The following is a 20,450-nucleotide window of genomic DNA, read 5'->3' on the forward strand; positions in this document are numbered from 1 at the left end:
TGGCATTGGCATAAATTAAGGGGGATTAATTCCGAATAAAAAAAAACCCTTATTTTTCCTATAAGTAATTTAAATTTTTGGCTGGACTCCCTGCAGAACTGTCTTTAGAAACACACTGTGACGCAAAATAGGCATGAAGGCGACTTCTAGGTCTATTTGTTTTCATTTGGTGACAGACAGTTCCCAATAATCCCGTAGTAGGATATAAGAAGAGAAATACTGTGTATCTCCTTCGATAAGCCGACTACATCACACTCGGTATATATATACCTCGCTTGTCAACGCGGTAACAGCTTTGGTCCTTTGGGTAAAGGTCAGGGAACCTGTCTGAAATGTAATGTCCCTCTCGGAAAAGAAACTTTGGCTTCTGTTTGCGCAGAACTTGATCCTTGGTCACCGCCCAATCCTCCATGCGGTTACTCGTATTAAACGCACCTACTTTTTTATTTTCATTGGACATGGTTGAAACAGCGTCTGGAAAACCAGTAAAGGTTAGGGGTTTTGGTTGTAAGTTTTGATATTTCAGGGAGTTTAGAGATAAAAAAACTGTATTAACCCTGTTTAGTACCTCGCGCAATTCAACTGCTCACGTAAACCCTAGCTTAAAAGGTAAACTTAAATTCGCTACAAAAAGCACCTGATTTTATTTCGCCCAAAACCTTTTATTCCCCTTTGATTAGGTTGGGTTGGGTTGTATTCAGTCAGTTTGCACGCAATGAAATACGCGCCGAGTATTGGAATGCGCGGATCTATTAAAAAATATATGATAGCCAATGTTTCAGTTTTTGGGAGAAATTGGGGGAATCGTATTATTCACGAGGTAAAATTCGTCATGCGCAATGATTAGTCTATAGCTTTTCCCACAATAAAGGTGCCTAGATACGTTGAGTGAAAATGGCAGGTACATAATGATTCCTATTAGCTGTATGCATTCCTGAAAGAGCAAATATTATTTTATCACTTAAGTACCCTTTGACGAGGTACTCTCTTTTTTCATCGGCAAATACCCTCTTGGAAAAGTCGAGGATCTTGACTTTGATCTTGGTTTAAATTACAGACGAAAACACAACTCACTTGAAATACGGGGGTGGTAACCCTAGGCATAGATGTAGTTGGCCAAAATAGGCTTTTTGCAGTATTGAATTGGTTTTTGCGACGTACAACGTAAATACTATATTATTTATTTTTATCTTTGCCTGGCAAGTACGCCAACTGTGTTTATCAATTGCAGTAGCAATTATAAAGCCTTAAATTAAGGGGATGTTCTTTGGGAATTAGCATCCCCAGACTTTTCAGAAACACCCTGTATATACATGAACTTTTCTCTATTTTGTACTAAAAATCACCCGGAAGTGTTTAAATCGAGACAATTAGCTTTAGTTCTTGGTATTTTTGGGCTAATGCTAATAGCGCTAAGTATATGTTTACATTTGAAACTTTGCGTGTTTATACTTCTATATAATGGATTTCTGGAGTTGATTTTTAGTGACAGATGATTTGAAGCAACTATTTATTCTAAAATGCACTTATCTTCCTTACAGTTAGTCAAAGTAAGTTTATATTCCTTGAATAAATAGAGCTGGGACGAACTCTTCAAACTTATTTGACTTAGAATAAATTATTTGACTTAAAACAGCAATAAATAAAGCTACTAAGAATCTTCGCGTAGCCAGCCATATTGACTCAACGTATCTGGGCAGCTTTTTTCTTGTGGGAAGAGCTAGCTAGACTAATCATTATGTGTGACGAATTTTACCTCGCGAATATAATAATCTATCTCGCTGCCTGTTGCAACTTGCGTATGATAACCCGACCTCGCGTTGCCATGGAATGTAATGAAATTGCAGTTAGGAAGACTTCACTCAGAATTAGAAGGCGTGACTTGTAGTAAATTCTCAAGCCCGACCCACAAAACCTGCATAGAAATTATCATGGAAGATATATGGGGGTTACAATTATTCCTAGTGTCTTTATGCATTCCTGCTTAAAGTTATACAGCTTGATCGGCAAATCTGAAATAGTAATTGGAAATGGATGGCGTTTGGTTAATGAGGTTTTTCTGAGTTTTTTATACGTCTCGTGAAAGAGTTCCTCGCGTCTGTCAAAAGAGGTCTAATACTTCTCAGTGCACACTGAAACTATGACCTAAAATGAATCTCATTTCACAACAAAACTTGTAATTTTTAAAATTGTATGTGGACATGTTTTTTTATTTTGTTATACAATTACCAAACCAAAAGTCCAATTCGAACAACAAGAAATTGTTTATATGTAAAACAATTACTTGTAAGATAGCAGTGAAGAATATTAGTTCTCCAGTGACAGGGTGACCGTAACCTTTGACCTCAAATATCTAAGGTCATAGATGGAATTTTCAAATCAAACTTGACCACAACACAGACCTTTAAAACATCTTTAATTAAAAACAAGATAATTAAATCCACGCCAAAAAAACAGCTTACCCTAAAATGACATGCGTACTCTCAAAAAGAAAGTTCAATGCTCGGGTCACCCTCAGTATCGGGACATACAAGGGGGTTGATACATTGCATCTCTGCGCATGCACTTTCATGATACAAAGAGACTACAGCGCAGGTTCCAAAAAGCCAGATGGAAGGCAGATTTTTACCCCCCTTTCCTTTCCCTATTAGTAACATCTGAACGAAAAGATCACAATATATCCTTCTAATTTGGCAAGTGTCCCACATGCCGTGAATCGTTCTTAAATCATTGTATAAGAGGTTTAAAGTATGCACCCTTCTTCTGTTCGCCCCTACTGCTGTATTTAAGGTTATGGGATCAAACTATGGTAGGCTTTTCTGTTTTAAGACTTCTTTACGTTCATTGCAACTTTGGACGCGAATAAACTTAAGTGGAAATCAGTTCGCGGTTTACGTTATAGCAAGATTGATGGACGCTACTTCTAATTATCTCTTTTTCAAAGAACGTTTTTAGTTAAGCATCTTCTTGGAAGAACTCGGAAAAGAAACTCGCGTTTTTAGTCTTCCCTTGTTGGTGCATGGTTCAAAATTAGTTCGTGTTGTCTGGCAACCCTGTTCTCAAAGAGAAAATTAATTTTAAGGTAATGTCGTCGAGGTTTTGTTAATCATACTTGTTTACCTTTTCATCCTCTCTTGTTTAACTAAGCCTTATAACGAAACCTCAAAGTCTAGAGGCCAAAATTAGAATTAGTCGAAAGAGTAAAGACAGCCAGCCAGGCTTTGAGAGCTCTACACAACGTCGTTTATTTGGCGCGCTAAATTGACAGATAGATTGCACGTGCTTTTGTTAACACGCCCATCCTGTCCTACAGAGAGAGAGAGAGCGTCGTACCGGAAGGCCTAATTTAAAACAGCGGTGTCGCTATACAACACGCAAAAGTTCAAATTAAAACTAGGCTTAGCAGCGCGAGCAGCGTACATAAATTTATCTATCAGGATAAGGCTTAACCTTAAAAGGCAGTTTATCAAGGAACTCAATTTTGCGAATTTAAAGGCCGACTTCCAGTGAAAAAGGTTCTAGCGAACTGAAAACCAAGCATCGAGACTAACAATGAAGCGACCGTGCACCGATTTTCGATGCCCCGCTGGGTCAAAAGATGGAAGGGTTCTCGCTAACTGAAAGCCGTGCAATGTGGTTCTAGCGAACTGAAGATACACAATAGAAATCCTTTTAAATTTATTTTCTCTCGAATTTTTGCTTTCCCCTGAAGGAAATTCTCTATTGTGTATCTTCAGTTCGCTAGAACCACATTACACGGCTTTCAGTTAGCTTGAACCCTTCCATCTTTTACCCCAGCGGGGATTCGAAACTCGGTGCACGGTCGCTCCATTGTTAGTCTCGATGCTCGGTTTTCAGTTCCCTAGAACACTTTTCATTGGAAGTCGGCCTTTAAGGCGCCTTGCTAATCTTCCTTGAAAAGGGGGAAGGGGTTGTTTTGATCGACTTTTCCAATAAGTTATGGGAAATTAATCATATTTTGAACACCTGGTTCTGTTTGTCAGACGAGTGGCTTAAACTCTCGTTGTAGCTCGGCGGTTGTTATTAGAAATTTCGAATTGTTCCATTAATCCAGAATATTTCTACATCTCTCATAAACATTAACTGGTTTTAACTTGACATAATCCATTGTCCCTACGCGGAAGGCGATCCTATTAAATTCAATATTTTCAAGATAAATGGCCCATTTACAACGTGTTTTCCATCGAATACTTTTAATAATTTATATATTTCTTTGTTAAAAGTTAGTTGTTTTCTCGATTATCTGCGAGTCTCAAAACCAATGACAATCGTGGCGCGAGACATTGTTAACAAAAAGGCAGGGCGTTACGCAATTGGTCGGAGCAGGGATAGATTTAATTTTAGAAGTAGGAATGGAGAACGGTTAGTATTTACTTCAGTTATTCCGACTCATAGACCACCCAGTATAGAGCCCCTCCCTCCAACACTTAACGAAAAGTTTAAATTATCTTATTGGCTGCTCACTTAAACTACGTTTTGATGACGTTGCTGACGGGGACAGCGAAAAATACTACGTAATTCCTTTTTACCTCTGTCGCTATGACCCGTCCGCCTCTTTTTTCATACACCCCCCCCCCCCGGTCCCATGGAAGGGGGTCCGGGACTTTGACCATGCGCGCCCAGATTACTCTGTTCTTGCTCCATTCCTACTTCTAAAATTAAATCTATCCCTGGTCGGAGGAGGTACTTATTTCAAATTATCCTTAAGATCCGAACCTAATTTTAATTAATTTTTAAAAATCATTCGGAGACTGTATTTCCTATATGTTTCATTATATGCATATTGGTCTTATAATTAGTTGAAGAATCGATAAAAAAATCACTTGATTTTCCACTTCACCCTCCCTTTAAGAACAGACTTACCAATTTGTCATTATCTAAGGGCCGTATTTTAGAGGGTGATTTAGAAAAGTATAGAACAGGTTGACTTTTCTTTCTCATTAAAAAAGAAGAGTAAAACCCATAAACCACAATCATTGCCAAAATTTTAAAAAGAATCAGATAAGATGAATCAACATTTTTTTTAAACATTACACGCATTGCCTGTGGTATCGCTAATCTTCTACATCTTAAGTTTAAAATGTGTTGTCTTTGAAAAAATAACCCACGTCTCTCGAGAAGGCGTCTCCTCCAACTGCCAAATGTTAGAATTTATATTTATCCAGTACTTTTAAATTGATTCAAGTTTAGGTAAAACAAGAAGTCTCTTGTGAAATTTTAAAGAATTCGAAAAGAAACTCGGCCTAATTTATGAAAATCAATCGTGGATTGTTTTTGATAACCTTTGATTTATTTGTGATATTTTCTTTTATTTCACGGCATTTTTCTTAATTTTCTCGTACTTTTCACGAGATTTCACTGTATTTCTTAATATTCCCTAGATTTCACGAGATTGCACTGTATTTCTTAATATTCCCTTACTTTTCACGAGATTCCTCTGTATTTCTTAATATTCCCCTAGATTAAACGAGATTCCACTGTATTTCTTAATATTCCCCTAGATTAAACGAGATTCCACTGTATTTCTTAATATTCCCCTAGATTAAACGAGATTCCACTGTATTTCTTAATATTCCCCTAGATTAAACGAGATTCCACTGTATTTCTTAATATTCCCCTAGATTAAACGAGATTCCACTGTATTTCTTAATATTCCCCTAGATTTCACGAGATTCCGCTGTATTTCTTCTTTATATTCCCCTACTTTTCACTAGATTCTACCATCTCTTTTAATATTCCTGTAAATTTCACGAGACTCATTTATAATTCTTAATATCCCCTAGATTTCACGAGCTTCCTCTATATTTCTCAATATACCCCTAGATTTCACGAGATTCCCCTATAATTCATAATATACCCCTAGATTTCACGAGATTCCCCTATAATTAGTAATATACCCCTAGATTTCACGAGACTCCTATATAATTAGTAATATCCCCTTTATTTCACGAGATTCCGCTATATTCCTTAATTTTCCCCTAGATTTCACGAGATGTTTCTTAATATTCCTGTAAATTTCACGAGACTTCCCTATATTTCGTAAAATTTCCTAAACTTTCACGATATTTACCATTCATTCGATTTATCAAGAAATAAAATAGATCCTTACATCCGACTGCCATAAGACGATTTTCCCCCCAAAACTTCTCAACAAACCATGCACTTACACACGACGTATAATCTAGCGAAGCGTCATTGCTACCTGTCTCTGCTCTAGACAGTATTTCCCTGCACTTTATTTTCTTTTTTGGCAACACCCCGTTCAAGAGCGTGCTCAAACCTAACAAGTAACAATCCATTCTTTTTAAAATGTTTCTGCGAGGGAGTTGCCGTATAAACATGGAATATTTTAAATTCTAAAAGAGTTTCTTGCCTCGAAGAGGTATGCATTATACTATGCCATTGTTGAGTGTGTTTTAACCTGAAGGATTGGCAACTTTCCATGGCATTTGGATTGGGATTTAGGCGTATTTTTTTTGCTGTAGTTTTTAAGGCGTCTATAATCCTTGCTCGGATAGGGTGAATGTCACTATGCGAACCCCAAAGAATAAACATCCCCCTTAATTTATGCCAGACTTATCAGAAACACCCTGTATAGCTGAAAGAATTACTATACTCTCCCCTGTACAGTCAAATCAAAGTATACACTCATTTTCCAGTGATTAAATTTCATAATCATAAAACAAGGAAAATAATGTCGCTATTAAAATTCACTTCGAAACTTCAATTTTGATCTTTTTTTTTTATAGATAAGTCAAGCTTGTACGTAATTTCGAATAAATCTATATAATAGAACCTCATTTATAAACTTTAATGAACATCCCTCATTTGGGCATATGTATGCCTTCCGGGCCATTAAAATATTTATTGCCTCCCAAAGGTGCGTGCAACTTTTTAATAGAAATTTAGTAGTGCCAAAACAGGTCATTTTATACCCTAATGGCATCCCGCGGACCTGCCCAAAACCTCGTTTCTCTAGCTTTAATACGAAGTAATTTGCATCTTTTAATGATCAAGTCGCTGCGGAACGAGCTAAGTCCGCTTTAAACCACACTTCTCATCAAAAGTCAATCTTTAAAGGGATATTCAAACGCGCCCCTGAACTTAACCGCCCTTCCCTAGCTAATAAGCATACCGGGAATACATACAGCTACTAGGAATAATTGCGTAGCCAGTTATTTTAACTCAACGTGACTAATAATTATGTACAAGCAGAGCAAGAAGTGATATCTAGTTTATTAGGGAGAAGGTATAAATTCGCGCCACATTTTCCAGCTTTATCTCCAGTCCAAACGTAGGTCCGGAGTTAATCCCCGCCTCTAAATTACAACCAGCATCTCATTGATTCTTGAAAACTCACACGTCAGCGCGACGCGAATGACGAAAATTACAGTCATATTTTCCGACTGAGGAGAGGAATAGCCCGGCCACCTTTTACATTCCCCCTTGTATTTTGAAAGGGGTTGCCTTGGAACTCGCTTTCCTACGAACCATTTAAATCGCAGTTAGGCCTAAAAAGACGTTGACCAGAATTATTAATAGACGTGACGGATATTAAGTTCTAGAGCCCGGAATACCCACAAAACCCGCATAGAAATTAACAATGAAGATATGGGGTACACAATTATTCCAATTAACTGTATGTATTCCTAGCTTTCTAAAGAAACACGGTCCAGCATAGTTTTTAATGCAACGAACATATTTTTGAAACGTAGCTAAAATAACCCAAAAGATTAAATAAAATAATCTTTTTCAAAAATGACTTGTTTACATAAAATTCCGAAAATGTTTTGCAGTTTTTGAGTCTTTTTGACATATTTTTTTCTCTTTATATTTCTATCTTTTGATAAATGATGATGCGGCAGCTTGTTGCAGTTTTGATGGTGTGATAATGTGTTTCACTATGGAGTATGGATAGACATTATTATGTAAGAAACCTTTATCTTACAAACGCGGGAACTGGTTCTGGTTTGGTTTTATATTTTTTATATGACGGCAAGGTCATATTTCGCACCCCTCATTACTATCTTAAGAAACTTGAATTTTCTTACATTTTTTGAGGGATTAATATTTTGTATAACAGAAGTTTATTATTATTCCTTGAGCGAAGTGTTTAACGGTCAATGACATTCTTCATTTTATGTTTAGGCCTACATATATAATTGCCCAGCCCAAACCGCTGAACCTAGAAGGTTGAAATTTTGCAGGGACGTTACTCTTAAGTAGTAGGTACGCACTAAGAAATATTTTTACAATCCGCCGCCATCTTGAAAAATGGCGACTATAATTGTAAAAAACCTTCTTTATGGAATATCGTCCGTGAATTTCAACCGATTTCTTTAATATTTAGTACACTGGTTTGCTATAGCCTATAGACAGGTTTTATGGCTTTTGGGTTTTTATTTTCCGCCATCTTGTAAAATGGCGACCTGAAATATAACCTAAGTCTTCTTTATGGAATAACTTTCCTGCATTGCAACAGATTTCACTAATATTTAGTACACTGGTTCCGTATACCCTATAGACGGGCTTTATAAATTTTGGGCTTTTATTTACCGCCATCTTGTAAAATGGCAGCCATAAAAGAAACCTAAACCTTCTTTATGAAATAACATCAGTGCATTTCGACGGATTTCCCTAATATTTAGTACACTGCTTACCTCTATCTATAGATGGGCTTTATTGCTTTTTGATTTAGAGTTTCCGCCATCTTTAAAAATGGCGGCTAGAAACTAATAAAAAAAACACCGGGGATTCCTTTGCTACTAGTTTCTGTAGAAGGGCCCCCTTTTTTGAATAAAATTGAATTTTAAGTATGAATTTACAATATGAAGAACATAACGTTGGTATATCTTAAATTTTTGGGCGTATGCAATTTTTCTAGTCTGGGAGGGAGGGGTACCCGATGGGGGTCACAATAAAATAAAATATAGGTTTAGATCGAAACTTTAGAAATGATTCTATCATTAGGGGGCCAATCTAACGCGTCTGCCAAAAATTGTTTTAATGGTTTCGACATACACGGGGGCCGGCCGGTCGGGGCATACATACATATACACACCAAAACCCCACCCTTCAAAAATATATATTAATATCCTACAAATTCTAGAAATTTTGAGAGATTTATTAAAATCGAACCGTGCACTTAAATAGAACTATTATAAGGAGCTAATAAACTCGAGTGTGTGATGTGCTTTCTATCGCTATTGAGGAAGGAATAATGCTACCAGTTTATTGCTAGGGATAATAAAAATATTGGGTTTTTTTTCGGGATGGCTTTACTTTTTTGAGCGCCATTTTTCAAAATGGCCACGTATTAAAACCAAAATCGGCAGATTTATGCTTGACAATATAAAGAATGTGTATACCAAATTTCATTTGAATCGGTTACAATTTATGAAAGTTATCGGGTCAATAAGAAAGATATCAACTTCGAAATCTTTTTTGAGCGCGATTTTTAAAAATGGCGCCGTATCAAATCCAAAATCGACACATTTATACCTGGACATATAACGAACACTTTTACAAAATTTCATTCGAATCGGTTGAAATTTACGAAAGTTATTACGTCATTAAGAATTAAAGATAGCATTTTCAAAACCTTTTTTGACCACCATTTTCCAATATGGCCACTTATTAAAATCAAACTTTACACATTTATACTTGAATATAAAACGAACACATATACCAAATTTCATTTGAATCGGTTCAAATTTACGAAAGTTATTACGTCAATAAGAAAAATAACAATCTCGAAATTGTTTTTCGACCGCCATTTTTCAAGATGGCCACGTATTAAAACCAAAATCCCCGCATTTATACCTGAAAACATAACGAACACTTATACAAAATTTCATTTAAATCGGTTGAAATTTACGAAAGTTATGGCGTAAATAAGAAAAATAACAAAAATTTTCGAAATACACAGAATTAGAAATATACTCTTGCTTATAAACTTTTCTAATATTATTGATTAATAGAATTTTTCCCGCGTTCTTTTTCTTCATTTTTCCATTTTTGCGGGAGTCGGTCGGCGGGTCGGGGGTTCATTTCGAGCTGCCTTGCCTATATAGTTTTGCTCTTTCTACATCGAAACTTAATTTTAGTGGTGTAGGGCTCTTGCGCAATTTGGCCTGTCGCGGCATCGAGCCGAATTTATGAAGTAATAAATCCGCCAAAAACCCTCACTCGCCTCTATTCGCCTCGTGCACGAAACTCTAATTTTTCTAAAAGTTTTAGATGCTAGTGGAAAATGGAGTGTACGGATATAGGGCCTAGGCGTTTTGAAAAGAACATTTTTCATTTTAGAAATGTAGGCTATGAGAATTTCGAGGGCATGTAGTGTTCATTGAGATTAAAACGGTCGACGCGCAAGCTGATTTTAAATAAAACAAGATGACCCAAGGGCTTGTGTCATAATTAAAGCCAGCCACATCGTATGATCGTAACGTACTTAAATTGGAACAATTTCGTTCCCTGAATTAAGTTTAAAACTCCACCTGTGAACTTGTAAAGTTAACTAAAACGAAAAATGTTTTCTCTCGACGTTCAAAAATGACGAACGAAAAATAAGATACCGACAAAGGCAGGACTGTGGCACTACTACTACAACTACAACAACAACTACTACAGGGCAGGTGAAACTGAGAGTCTCGTCGTATATATCCATCATGCGATGTGGCTAAAAATATTTTTTTACATTCCTGGCTGCCATTTTACAAGATGGCGGTTTAGAAAAATATTTTTTAGTGCGTGTCTACTACTTAAGAGTAACGTCCCTGCAAATTTTCAGCCTTCTAATTAAAGCGGTTTGGGCTGGCCATTGATTTTTATCAAAAAAAGTTTGGACCTTATTGTATGTTTAGGTTACATTTCGATTTGTAAAGTTAATGCCATTTAAACCCATTGGATTCTCAGTGCCTATTCCTATAACACTAAAGGGGTTTTAAAAGCGAATTTTAAAGGACTAGGAGTTGGTTTAAATTGTAATAAATGGCTTATTGGATTTTAAATAGACTAAAAGAATTTTTAAACTTTTTTTTAACGGATTTCATTGATGCGCATGCCGGACATATTTTAGTTGAAATAATTAAGCCACTAGAATTCCCAAGTCCTAACCCTTTATACAGGGTGTTTCTGATAATTTTGTTGGCATAAATTAAGGGAGACTGTGTTCTTTGGGAAATCTATTTTGAGTCGAAAATGTTCTATACTTCTATCGCCTCCATTTTTCTCAAAGGGACACTTTTTTCGAGTTAAGATTGCTGTAAGAATATTTTACGGATGACCCCTTAAATTTAATTAAGAAACTGATTTAGACAATGATTAATTAATAATTTAATTAATGGGTCATCCCTAAAACATCCATCAAATCATAACTGAAAAACAGTGTCCCTTAGGGCAAAATGTCATGCCTAGAACAAGGCCGAGACATGACCAGGTGATGCAATGCATCTACAAAGGCAGAGCTCTACACCTTCTATTCCAAAACTGTTATCTCTCATTCTGTAGTGTTTACGAAAACTAGCTTAAAGCTCTCTAAACAATGTTTCAAATCTTAATGACTCGTGGAAAATGATCACACGTGATTTTCAATTAAATCATTTTCAATCCATAGGCTTAACTCCAGCCCAAGTGAAATTTAAATTTAATAACGAAAATGTTTACGGGCTATTGCGTTTCGTTTTCCGGTCAATTTGTTAAACTCAAATCATAAAACTTTCTAACGCAACAAGCAATAAGAACTTTGTAAAGTTAACTTCGTTTATAGATATCGGATGAAACTATTCCAATTTTCCCCCGATACAATATTGATAATGAGTGATAAGCCCTGAATTGAACAACATCCATCTGATCCTCACAGACAACGCGTTTACATGTATAGCTTTTCTGAATCTGAGAGAGACTGAGAAGTTGAGTAATAATAATTTGAAGTTATCAAATAAATGCTCAGTTATTGGTGCTAGAAAATTAAGTATGCAATACACTAACAAAGCTGCGCCGATAGCATATGGCGGAATTTAATGAATTCCGACCACTTGTGTCACGTTTTAAACCGTTTAAGGTCCATTCAGACTCTACTAAAATCGTACGTTAATTCACGTCGGCGAAGTCGCTTTCCTCGCTTAATTTATCACGTGTCAACAAATATACGTAAAAAATTCGCAGCGGGTTTAGTTTGAAAAAGTTTCAATTTAGTCTGTCGAGATGGCGCCACCTCGTTAGCGTCTTTTCTTTATCCATAGCTCACTCAATCACGCCTAAGTTACTGACCAGGATATTTTTCGAACTAGTCCTTGGGACCTGTGACCCCCCTAGTGTCCTAAATAATAAAATGGTCTCCGGACTGGTCCCAACCTTTGTTCTCCTATAGACTTGCAAGGTACTGGTCCCGAGGACCAGTCACCCCCACTTTTTGAATTTAAAATCTGGTCCTAGGCTCCTAGCAATTAATAAACTGGTTTTGGACCAGAGGAAGTGTGCTATTTCCCAGACTAACGCGTGATCGAGTGAGCTACGCATAAGCAGACGATATTATGAAAAGTTTTAGTATTCTTGGCCAGCGGTATTTGTTTATCATTTTGGATAAGCAGCTATTTTAGTATCCAAAAGTCTTGGTTCAAAAATCACTCAGTTTTAAGTCAAAAATCGACATATACGTCGTCCGCTCTCGCGTATGAACAGGGAAATGAACGTACCTACGCGAGCGTGACAAAATTAACGAGGCGACCGACGTGAACTAAAGATTTTACTGAAGATAGTCTGAATGGGCCTTTACACAACATCGGTTTAATAGACTTTGTATCCTCTCTACTCCACTTTTCCTTAATCAATCAAGCCCTTACATAGTTGTCGACGTGGGGGCAACGATATTACAAGGATCTTGCCGCTATACTATAGACATAGAGCCGCGTGTAGATAGACACTTTTGCCAAAAGTCTTTCTCTCTTTCTCTCTCACCCTGTCTACAGTGTGCAAAGTCGAACCTTTTATCTGTTCGCTCGATAACCATCTTCTAGACCCGCGTTTTTATATACTTCCTATATCTCGTTCGTTTCACGTGCAATTTACAATACCGAGAATGTATAATTTGTAATGTTTTAAGCCTTAAAATGGTTCGTTCTTTTCAAACAGAAGAATATAATACTTCTGTTCGAGAGAAGTGTACCACCCACAAAGCTCGCGGGGTAATTGTAAAATGATTTCCCTTAACATTTATTATAGCAAGTTTACTAAACCTAACAAACATTCGCGATAAGTTTTTCCCTCATCATTACTCTATAGGGAGTTGCCAGAGGGGTGTGGCTTAAAATGGCTCCTCCCCTTTCCACCAAAATGGCGGCAAATTTCACAGCGTGAAAGACTAGCGGGGGAAGGCTTCTGATTGGATGAGTGAGTGTCTGACGCTTAGTATGGGGAAATTTTCACCCCTTTGCCCACTCCCTATTAGCGCTGCTTAACTATTTGCCAAGGTGCATTCATACGCTTATGTCCCATCACGTCAAGACAATCAAGGTTTGTGGATTAATTGATTGCTGAGGATTTAGTAAATACCAAACAGTTATAGAATGCACCCTAGCACGGTGCGATGCCCATCTTAATTAAGTTTGATGAGCGGGAGAGCAAATGTTCAAAAAGGGTAATTCCCTCGCCTGGGAAGAATCATGTAATTTCATAACAAGTATTAAGAGGATACGGAGTGCCATCCTTCTTCTATTATCCCCTTCTGGTTTCATTGATTAATGCCTTTGGGATGAACTGTATAAGAGATTGCGCGAAGAAAGCTTAGCTGTCACGGAAAATGTACAGGCATAAGCGGAGAAAATCGCCCTGCAAATTTTTGGCCTCCAAAGTTGAAAAGTGAATTCTTGGTATTTGTTGACTGGAGCCAATTTTTTTTTAGATTGTTACTTAAAGTGTATGGGTTGGGCTACGGTTGAAACTCAAATTATTAATTTGGAAAAATTTCAGGAATTGTTTCATTGTCTAATATAATATCTTAAAGAGATACTTCGTGTCCGTAGTTAATCCCCGCCTCTAAATTACAACCAGGATCTCATTGGTTCTTGAAAACTCACGTCAGCGCGACGCGAATGAGGAAAATTACAGTCATATTTTCCGACTGAGGAGAGGCGAAATAGCCCGGGGCCTCCTTTTACGTCCCCTCTTGTATTTTGAAAGGGGGACTGGGACTATGGCGTGCGATTAGGATACTTATACCTTCTCCCTAATAAACTGGGTATCACTTCTTGTCAAAGGACAACCAAAATCTTAAAAATCAGAGATGCCTGAATTTTTAAATGAAAAAACGCTTTGGTAAAACTCTGTGAAATAATACATACTAATTTATATGGGTTCCATCTTGTCAATTTTATTTCAAATTATCAGGGACAAAAAAGGTAGGCAGTTTTCGTAGTTAAAGCTGAGTAAACAAAGTGTTATTTTATATTACCTAACTCCAAACGCAGCTTTCGAAAGTTACCTTTACAATGTTTTATTTATACTTGTTGGGAAAAAGCCTGAGTATAATTGACCTCTTAAAAAGTAAATATCAGGAAAATTGGTTAGGCGAAATTTCTCCTGTTCATATTAAATTTCACCAGGAATTCATACATTTAGTAGGAATGTTGTAAACAAAATTCCTGTGGCACGCTCTACATCTCGTGTCACGATTGACACATAGCGCTTTCAGCCTGTGAGAATTCTCCCAGTCCCGTAGGGGTAAGAGGTTCTGGCTAGCAGACGCCACTAAAAATGGCCGCGTAGTAGTTCTCGTTTTTAAGACAAATTAAATGGTAATTATTTTGCAATAAGAGATAATTTTTATTAAAATATTTACCTTTTATGTTTATGCCCGTTCTTTAAGATATAATCAAGAAGTGATATCTAGTTTATTAGGGAGAAGGTTTAAGATGCATGCCTAAGAATTCGCCGGGCGCCATAGTCCCAGTCCCCCTTTCAAAATACAAGGGGGGACGTAAAAGGAGGCCGGGCTATTTCGCTACACTCTCCTCAGTCGGAAAATATGACTGTAATTTTCGTCATTCGCGTAGGTCGCGCTTACGTGAGTTTTCAAGAACCAATGAGATGATGCTGGTTGTAATTTAGAGGCGGGGATTTAATCCGGACCTACTATACGTTTGGACTGGAGATAAAGCTGGAAATGTGGAGGCGAATTAACACCTTCTCCCTAATAAACTAGATATCACTTCTTGATATAATGTTATGTTACCTGAACCTTTCCTTTAGTTTATTAATAAAACGGTACTGCTATTATCTTGGTAATTTTAATAATACCTTAAAAGAACAATAATAAATACACAGCCCATTATTTTCATACTTAACTAAGACAACTCACAAACGACCACGTGTTTCTTATATACCAACATATAATACAACTCCTGTAACTGTACATAACAGTTTTAAAAATATATATATGAAATTGGCACAGACACAAACGATTATGTTCACAAACGTCCGCCCTCGAAAACGAAAATCCTCTCTCTCTCTCTCTCTACCCCCCAGTTTAAAAGAAAGAAAAATTGACAAACATTTGCTATAAATCGACCTCTAGCTCGTATAAGTTGACGCTGAGAACTAAAGTATGGCTTCTGCCTACGATTTCGTAATAATTTTAGACGAATAATGTTAGGTCGTTGTATATGAAGCCAAAAGAAAAACCTGACTTAAATAAAAAACAAATTTGTATTCCCCCTTTTTCGCTATCAGTTTTAATACAAGCTGAACGAGCTTGTTGCGTCACATATAAGACACGAGGTAAGATTATATACGTGGGGTGGCACACTTCCCCCCGAAAGTAGTGGTTAGTGTTGTTGTAAACCGTGCCAACAAAATGATTTTAGATAAGATACAAATTTTATTGTTTTCTTCAAGAAATGGGCCTGGTGTGTTGCCTGCCTTGTTGTGACTGTTGTCTTAAGGCGAATGATGGGTTTGTTTGTCAACAAAGACTTTAAGATTTAATTAAGATATAACTTCAAACAATATGAAACAAATTTGGTGCAGGACTGGTAACTTTAACTACTTCCCTACTAAATTACACTGGCATTATGATCTAAACTACCCAATTAGCACTAACTCGCGTCTGTTAACCAATAAGAGTGACTAGCTTTCTAGTAGATTTTTTATAGCTACTACATCTCATTTTCAGAGTTAAAGGCCTTCTAAAAGCAGGTCCGAGTATTTATCGAGCCTTAACTTTTTCGAGTCTTAGAAGATCTCTTATCGAGTACTCGGCTCGATACTCGATCGAGTACTCCCACAGCACTACCAATTATCACTTAAGGGGCCAGTATTGCAAAAATATCAGAAAACTAAGGGGGACCATACCCAAGGTCAAGTTTATTATTTTGGACACTAGGGGGTCACTGGTTTCAAGGACCAGTTTATTATTTTGAACACTTGGAGTCACTGCATGGTTTCATATATACTAAAACTAAGGGAGGGACCGTGGTCCTAAGGACCAATTAGTACATTATTTTGGACACTAGGGACGTTGTCACTGGTTCCAAGACCTAGCTAGTTTTGACAAAATATTCTCATTTCCCTGTACAATATCCACTATCCAACCCCTCGACCTTATTGATAAAGAAAACGGCTATAAACCAACCGTACGTAGGGAACTACAGCGCCGCTCGGCGCCTACCAGAAAACTTAGAACTAGAATCGCGGCCTAGAGTTTCTCTGGATTCAGAGGAAATTTCTCTCTCGATGCGTAAAGACCTCCAGTGAGTGAGATTCTCGGCATCAAGTTACGCGAAAACGTGCTCTAAACACGCTCGGCATGTAGTTAAACCTTTATAATAACATCATAAACTAATTAACTTAAATTAATTACTATTAAATATGATAAAATCCAAGATAACAATCGTAATAAGATATTTGCAATGCGGCGTTTCTGTCCTACTCACAACATGAAATTAAAACAACGGTTATTAACAGCGTTAAGTTTAACGGCTGTAATTTTTGCCGCGTGTTTATTAGTATTGGAACTAAAGTCTCGGGGAGATTTGGACCATTTGGAACCTTCTCACTTAAGATTAGGCTTAAGGAACTTAATTTCTCGTGTTAACCCGGCTTCAATTGATGTTGCGGTTCCTGGTGCTGGTGCTGGTCCAGTTGCCAATGTAATAAATAGAAGGTTTTTAAATGAAGCATTAGCTCGTCAGTTAGGGTCAAAAGAAGCCCAGTTGAACCCGGATTTCAAGTTTAATTCTTTGAACAATGTTTCGGCCGAAGTTAACGTGGTTAAAGATGATTACACGGACTTGGTGAAACTCGCCTTGGAAAATCGTGTTCCAAAGTCGAAGGTTTTTAATCCATCGTTAGCTGAGGTTTATGGGATTCAATATACGTAAGTTTTATATTATATTAATTTAATATTGAAAGTTTTCAGATTAGGAGGATTTATAGGACTACCTTTTACACAAGGAGGCCTGGCCGGCTTTTGATTGCACCTGATGGGAGTTTGCGTTTCTTGTGTAACTTATACTTACACCTGAAGTTTGGTCTCCTTGTGTAAATGGTGTGAATCCTCCTTGTCTGAAAGAAAACTATTTAAACACGTGGTTTTTATTTTGCGAAAATTATTTTGGTACGAGGTAATTTACTAGGGAGTAATTAATTACCTGTACATTGATTACGGGTGTAATTAAAATAAAGGTACAGGTATTTTAATGATTACACGTAATCACTTTACAATCATTGTAACTTCATAAGTGTATAGTTTAACGTTGCGAGTTTTTCGAAATTTCGCCCAATAAAAAATAGACTATATATATCACCAAGAAGGGATATCTAGTTTACTAGGGAGAAGTTATAAGATGCCTAAGTATTCGCGCGCCATAGTGCCTGCAGTCCCCCTTTCAAAATACAAGGGAGGACGTAAAAGGACGCCCCGGGCTATTTCCCCTCTCCTCAGTCTGAAGTAATTTTCGTCATTCGCGTCGGTCGCGCTGACGTGAGTTTTCAAGAACCAATGAGAAGCTGGTTATAATTTAGAGGCGAGGATTAACTCCGGACCTACGTAATTTTGGACTGGAGATAAAGCTGGAAAATGGAAATGTGGCGAATTTATACCTTCTGCCTAATAAATTAGATATCACTTCTTGACGTTATGAGATATTAATTTCGCCAAGTTACTCTTTCACTAAAATTGTGTTGTTAGGCATAATTTGAAGATCAAACTTGGGAAAATCACATGTCTTTTTTTCGCTGTGACGTTTAAATCTTTAGAACTATACTTAAAAAAAAATAATTTTATTAGAGAGGTTTAAGAAGTTGTCAACCGAGAAACGTGATGAAGTACCGTGCAGGACGTTTTGTCATTTTTTTCTTCTTCTTAATTTAGTTAAATGAGAACTTCGTAGGTGTTAGCCTAATTAGATTTAATTTAAAAATAATATTGAGAAGCAAACACCTGGAATTTAATTTTTTTCTCACGACATCGAAAGTTTTTTGCTGTCAATTTCTTAAACTCTCTATTAACTTAATGAATATATAAAAAATTTAAAAATTTTTTTTTTGCTGCATATTGGATATTTTTATTAGATCAAATAACGTCAAAGTTTTTAATATCGCTTCATTTTGAAAAACATTTCCATATAAAAATAAATGAAATTCAATCCCAATTTTAATCATTTTGGGAAATAAATACTGCGAATTTTTTTAAAGCTTAATTTTGAATAAAGGGAGCATGAAATGATAATATATGCTCAAAACCCTCATTATAGACTAAAACCATAAGTTTATGAGATACGTTACATGATAAGTATGACACTACCTATACAGTTCATAATGCTAGAGACATACAGCTCGAGATAACTAGTTCCAGAACGACGGAAGCGAGAATTAAAGTACTACACTCGGTGGTTAATTAATTTTGCAGCACTTCCATCTAGCTCCTATTTAGTCTGCATTACTAATTAGGCCTTTGACAGCAGCGCCTCATGCACCAGGCGTATGTCGCTTTACCTCGAATCTATGACCTACCTCACTCACTTCAAAATTACAAGCTCCAGTTTCTAAGTTACCAGAATTTACAAACTTATGGGGAACATATCTTATGAACTTATGTCTAAATATAATAGGTTCACGTTTGGTCCGGGTTTGTTTCAGATTAGATTAGGTAAAGTAAGGTTAAGTTAGGTCCCTTTAGGCCCAAGTTAGGCTTATTTTTTTAAGCAATTTCAAAAGACTTGTGTCATAATTTTACATTTCAAAATTCCAAATGAATCCCAAACAACTTGATTGTGACCCCTTTCATGCTCCCTTAAAAAAATAAAGAAGAAAAAAATGAAAAAGGTTTCTAGTTACGTTATAAATTTTTATTATAGTATATTTAATCTCGAATAATGTCAAGTTAGCACGTTCAAACCATTAACTCTAGCAATGAGTGAACGACAATTAGGTCAAAGGACAGATATTCGAGACACGAAAAATGTCACGTTTTTAACGTAATTAGCCTCGGGTATGCGCGCCAATTTTTGAAATTTTCTCGTAACTACCTAATTACCTTTACAAATAAGTTCAATTAAAGAGAAATCGGATTTCCGTTAAAATTAAAAAGGTAAAAGGGTTATTTTACAAAGAGTAAAGAACTTTATTCTTTTTTAATTTATCAAAATATAGTTATGCCTCTTTTATCGAGATCACATTTGACTAGATTTGAACGAAATTGCTTCAAAGGCTCGCTCAGGATTTTTTGATATATTATATTTTAATTAAGTTCCTCTGAATTTTGAAAGTAAAATCCAATTTGTTATTATTTTTTATTGAGAATTTTCTACATAGATTAAGCCAAAATAGTATTATATATGATCATCATTTTTATTCCTATATTTTCCTATAAAAACACATTTTCCCTATAAAATCCTATAATTATATATTAAGATTTGTCCCACAAAACTCATATATAAATTAATACGAAATATATAGGACCACAATCATTCCTATTGGCTGTATGCATTCCTTACAATATTAAAAAAAATATATTTGAGCAATTAACTTACTGGATAAGTTAGAACGGTCTGAGACGCGCCTGACTTTTGAACGTCTATTTACAATTTAATTTATATATATATATATGAGTTATTAGGTTATCTTATAATGAAACCTATCCTTTTTGGGCTAACTTAGGCCTACCTTTGAAGTATATTATGTACGTTAGATTGTGATATAATAAATCATTGAACCATAGCAGCACCTGCAATCATAATTTTACTAGCGTAGACTGCAGTAACTTAATTTAATTATTAGCTCGTATTATTTATTATTTATTAATATTTTTATTTTTCGAATAAATTTTGAACAATGATTTACTATACCTTGTTATATTAATTACGCGTCCCACCTGTTGTTGTTATTATTTAAATTATAACGTTCTTTCTTTCCAATGTATCAATAATTTA

The 20,450-nt window shown here is 36.2% G+C and overlaps 1 protein-coding gene and 2 long non-coding RNA genes across 3 annotated transcripts in view; 1 reads left to right on the forward strand and 2 right to left on the reverse strand.

Annotated features, from left to right (window-relative positions):
• The window catches only part of LOC149679762 (uncharacterized), a 107,809-nt gene that overhangs the window by 13,109 nt on the left and 74,250 nt on the right, over window positions 1–20,450 (reverse strand). The gene's annotated exons all lie outside the window — the stretch shown is intronic.
• Window positions 2,400–3,257, reverse strand: LOC149679763 (uncharacterized). The gene is made up of 2 exons (XR_016365933.1): window positions 3,121–3,257; window positions 2,400–3,053 (listed from the first exon to the last, which is right to left on the reverse strand). It is a non-coding gene; the product is annotated as an uncharacterized LOC149679763 (long non-coding RNA).
• Window positions 16,726–20,450, forward strand: part of LOC149679764 (extracellular serine/threonine protein CG31145) — an 83,801-nt gene continuing 80,076 nt past the window's right edge. The window contains exon 1 of the mRNA XM_089835607.1: window positions 16,726–17,395. Coding sequence (XP_089691733.1) covers window positions 16,929–17,395 — 467 coding nt within the window. The 5' untranslated portion in view covers window positions 16,726–16,928. The remainder of the gene's footprint in view (window positions 17,396–20,450) is intronic.

Source organism: Phalangium opilio, unplaced genomic scaffold, assembly GCF_054372755.1.
Source record: "Phalangium opilio isolate 3A_F unplaced genomic scaffold, DU_Popi_V2 ptg000041l_1, whole genome shotgun sequence".
Lineage (NCBI taxonomy): Eukaryota > Metazoa > Arthropoda > Arachnida > Opiliones > Phalangiidae > Phalangium > Phalangium opilio.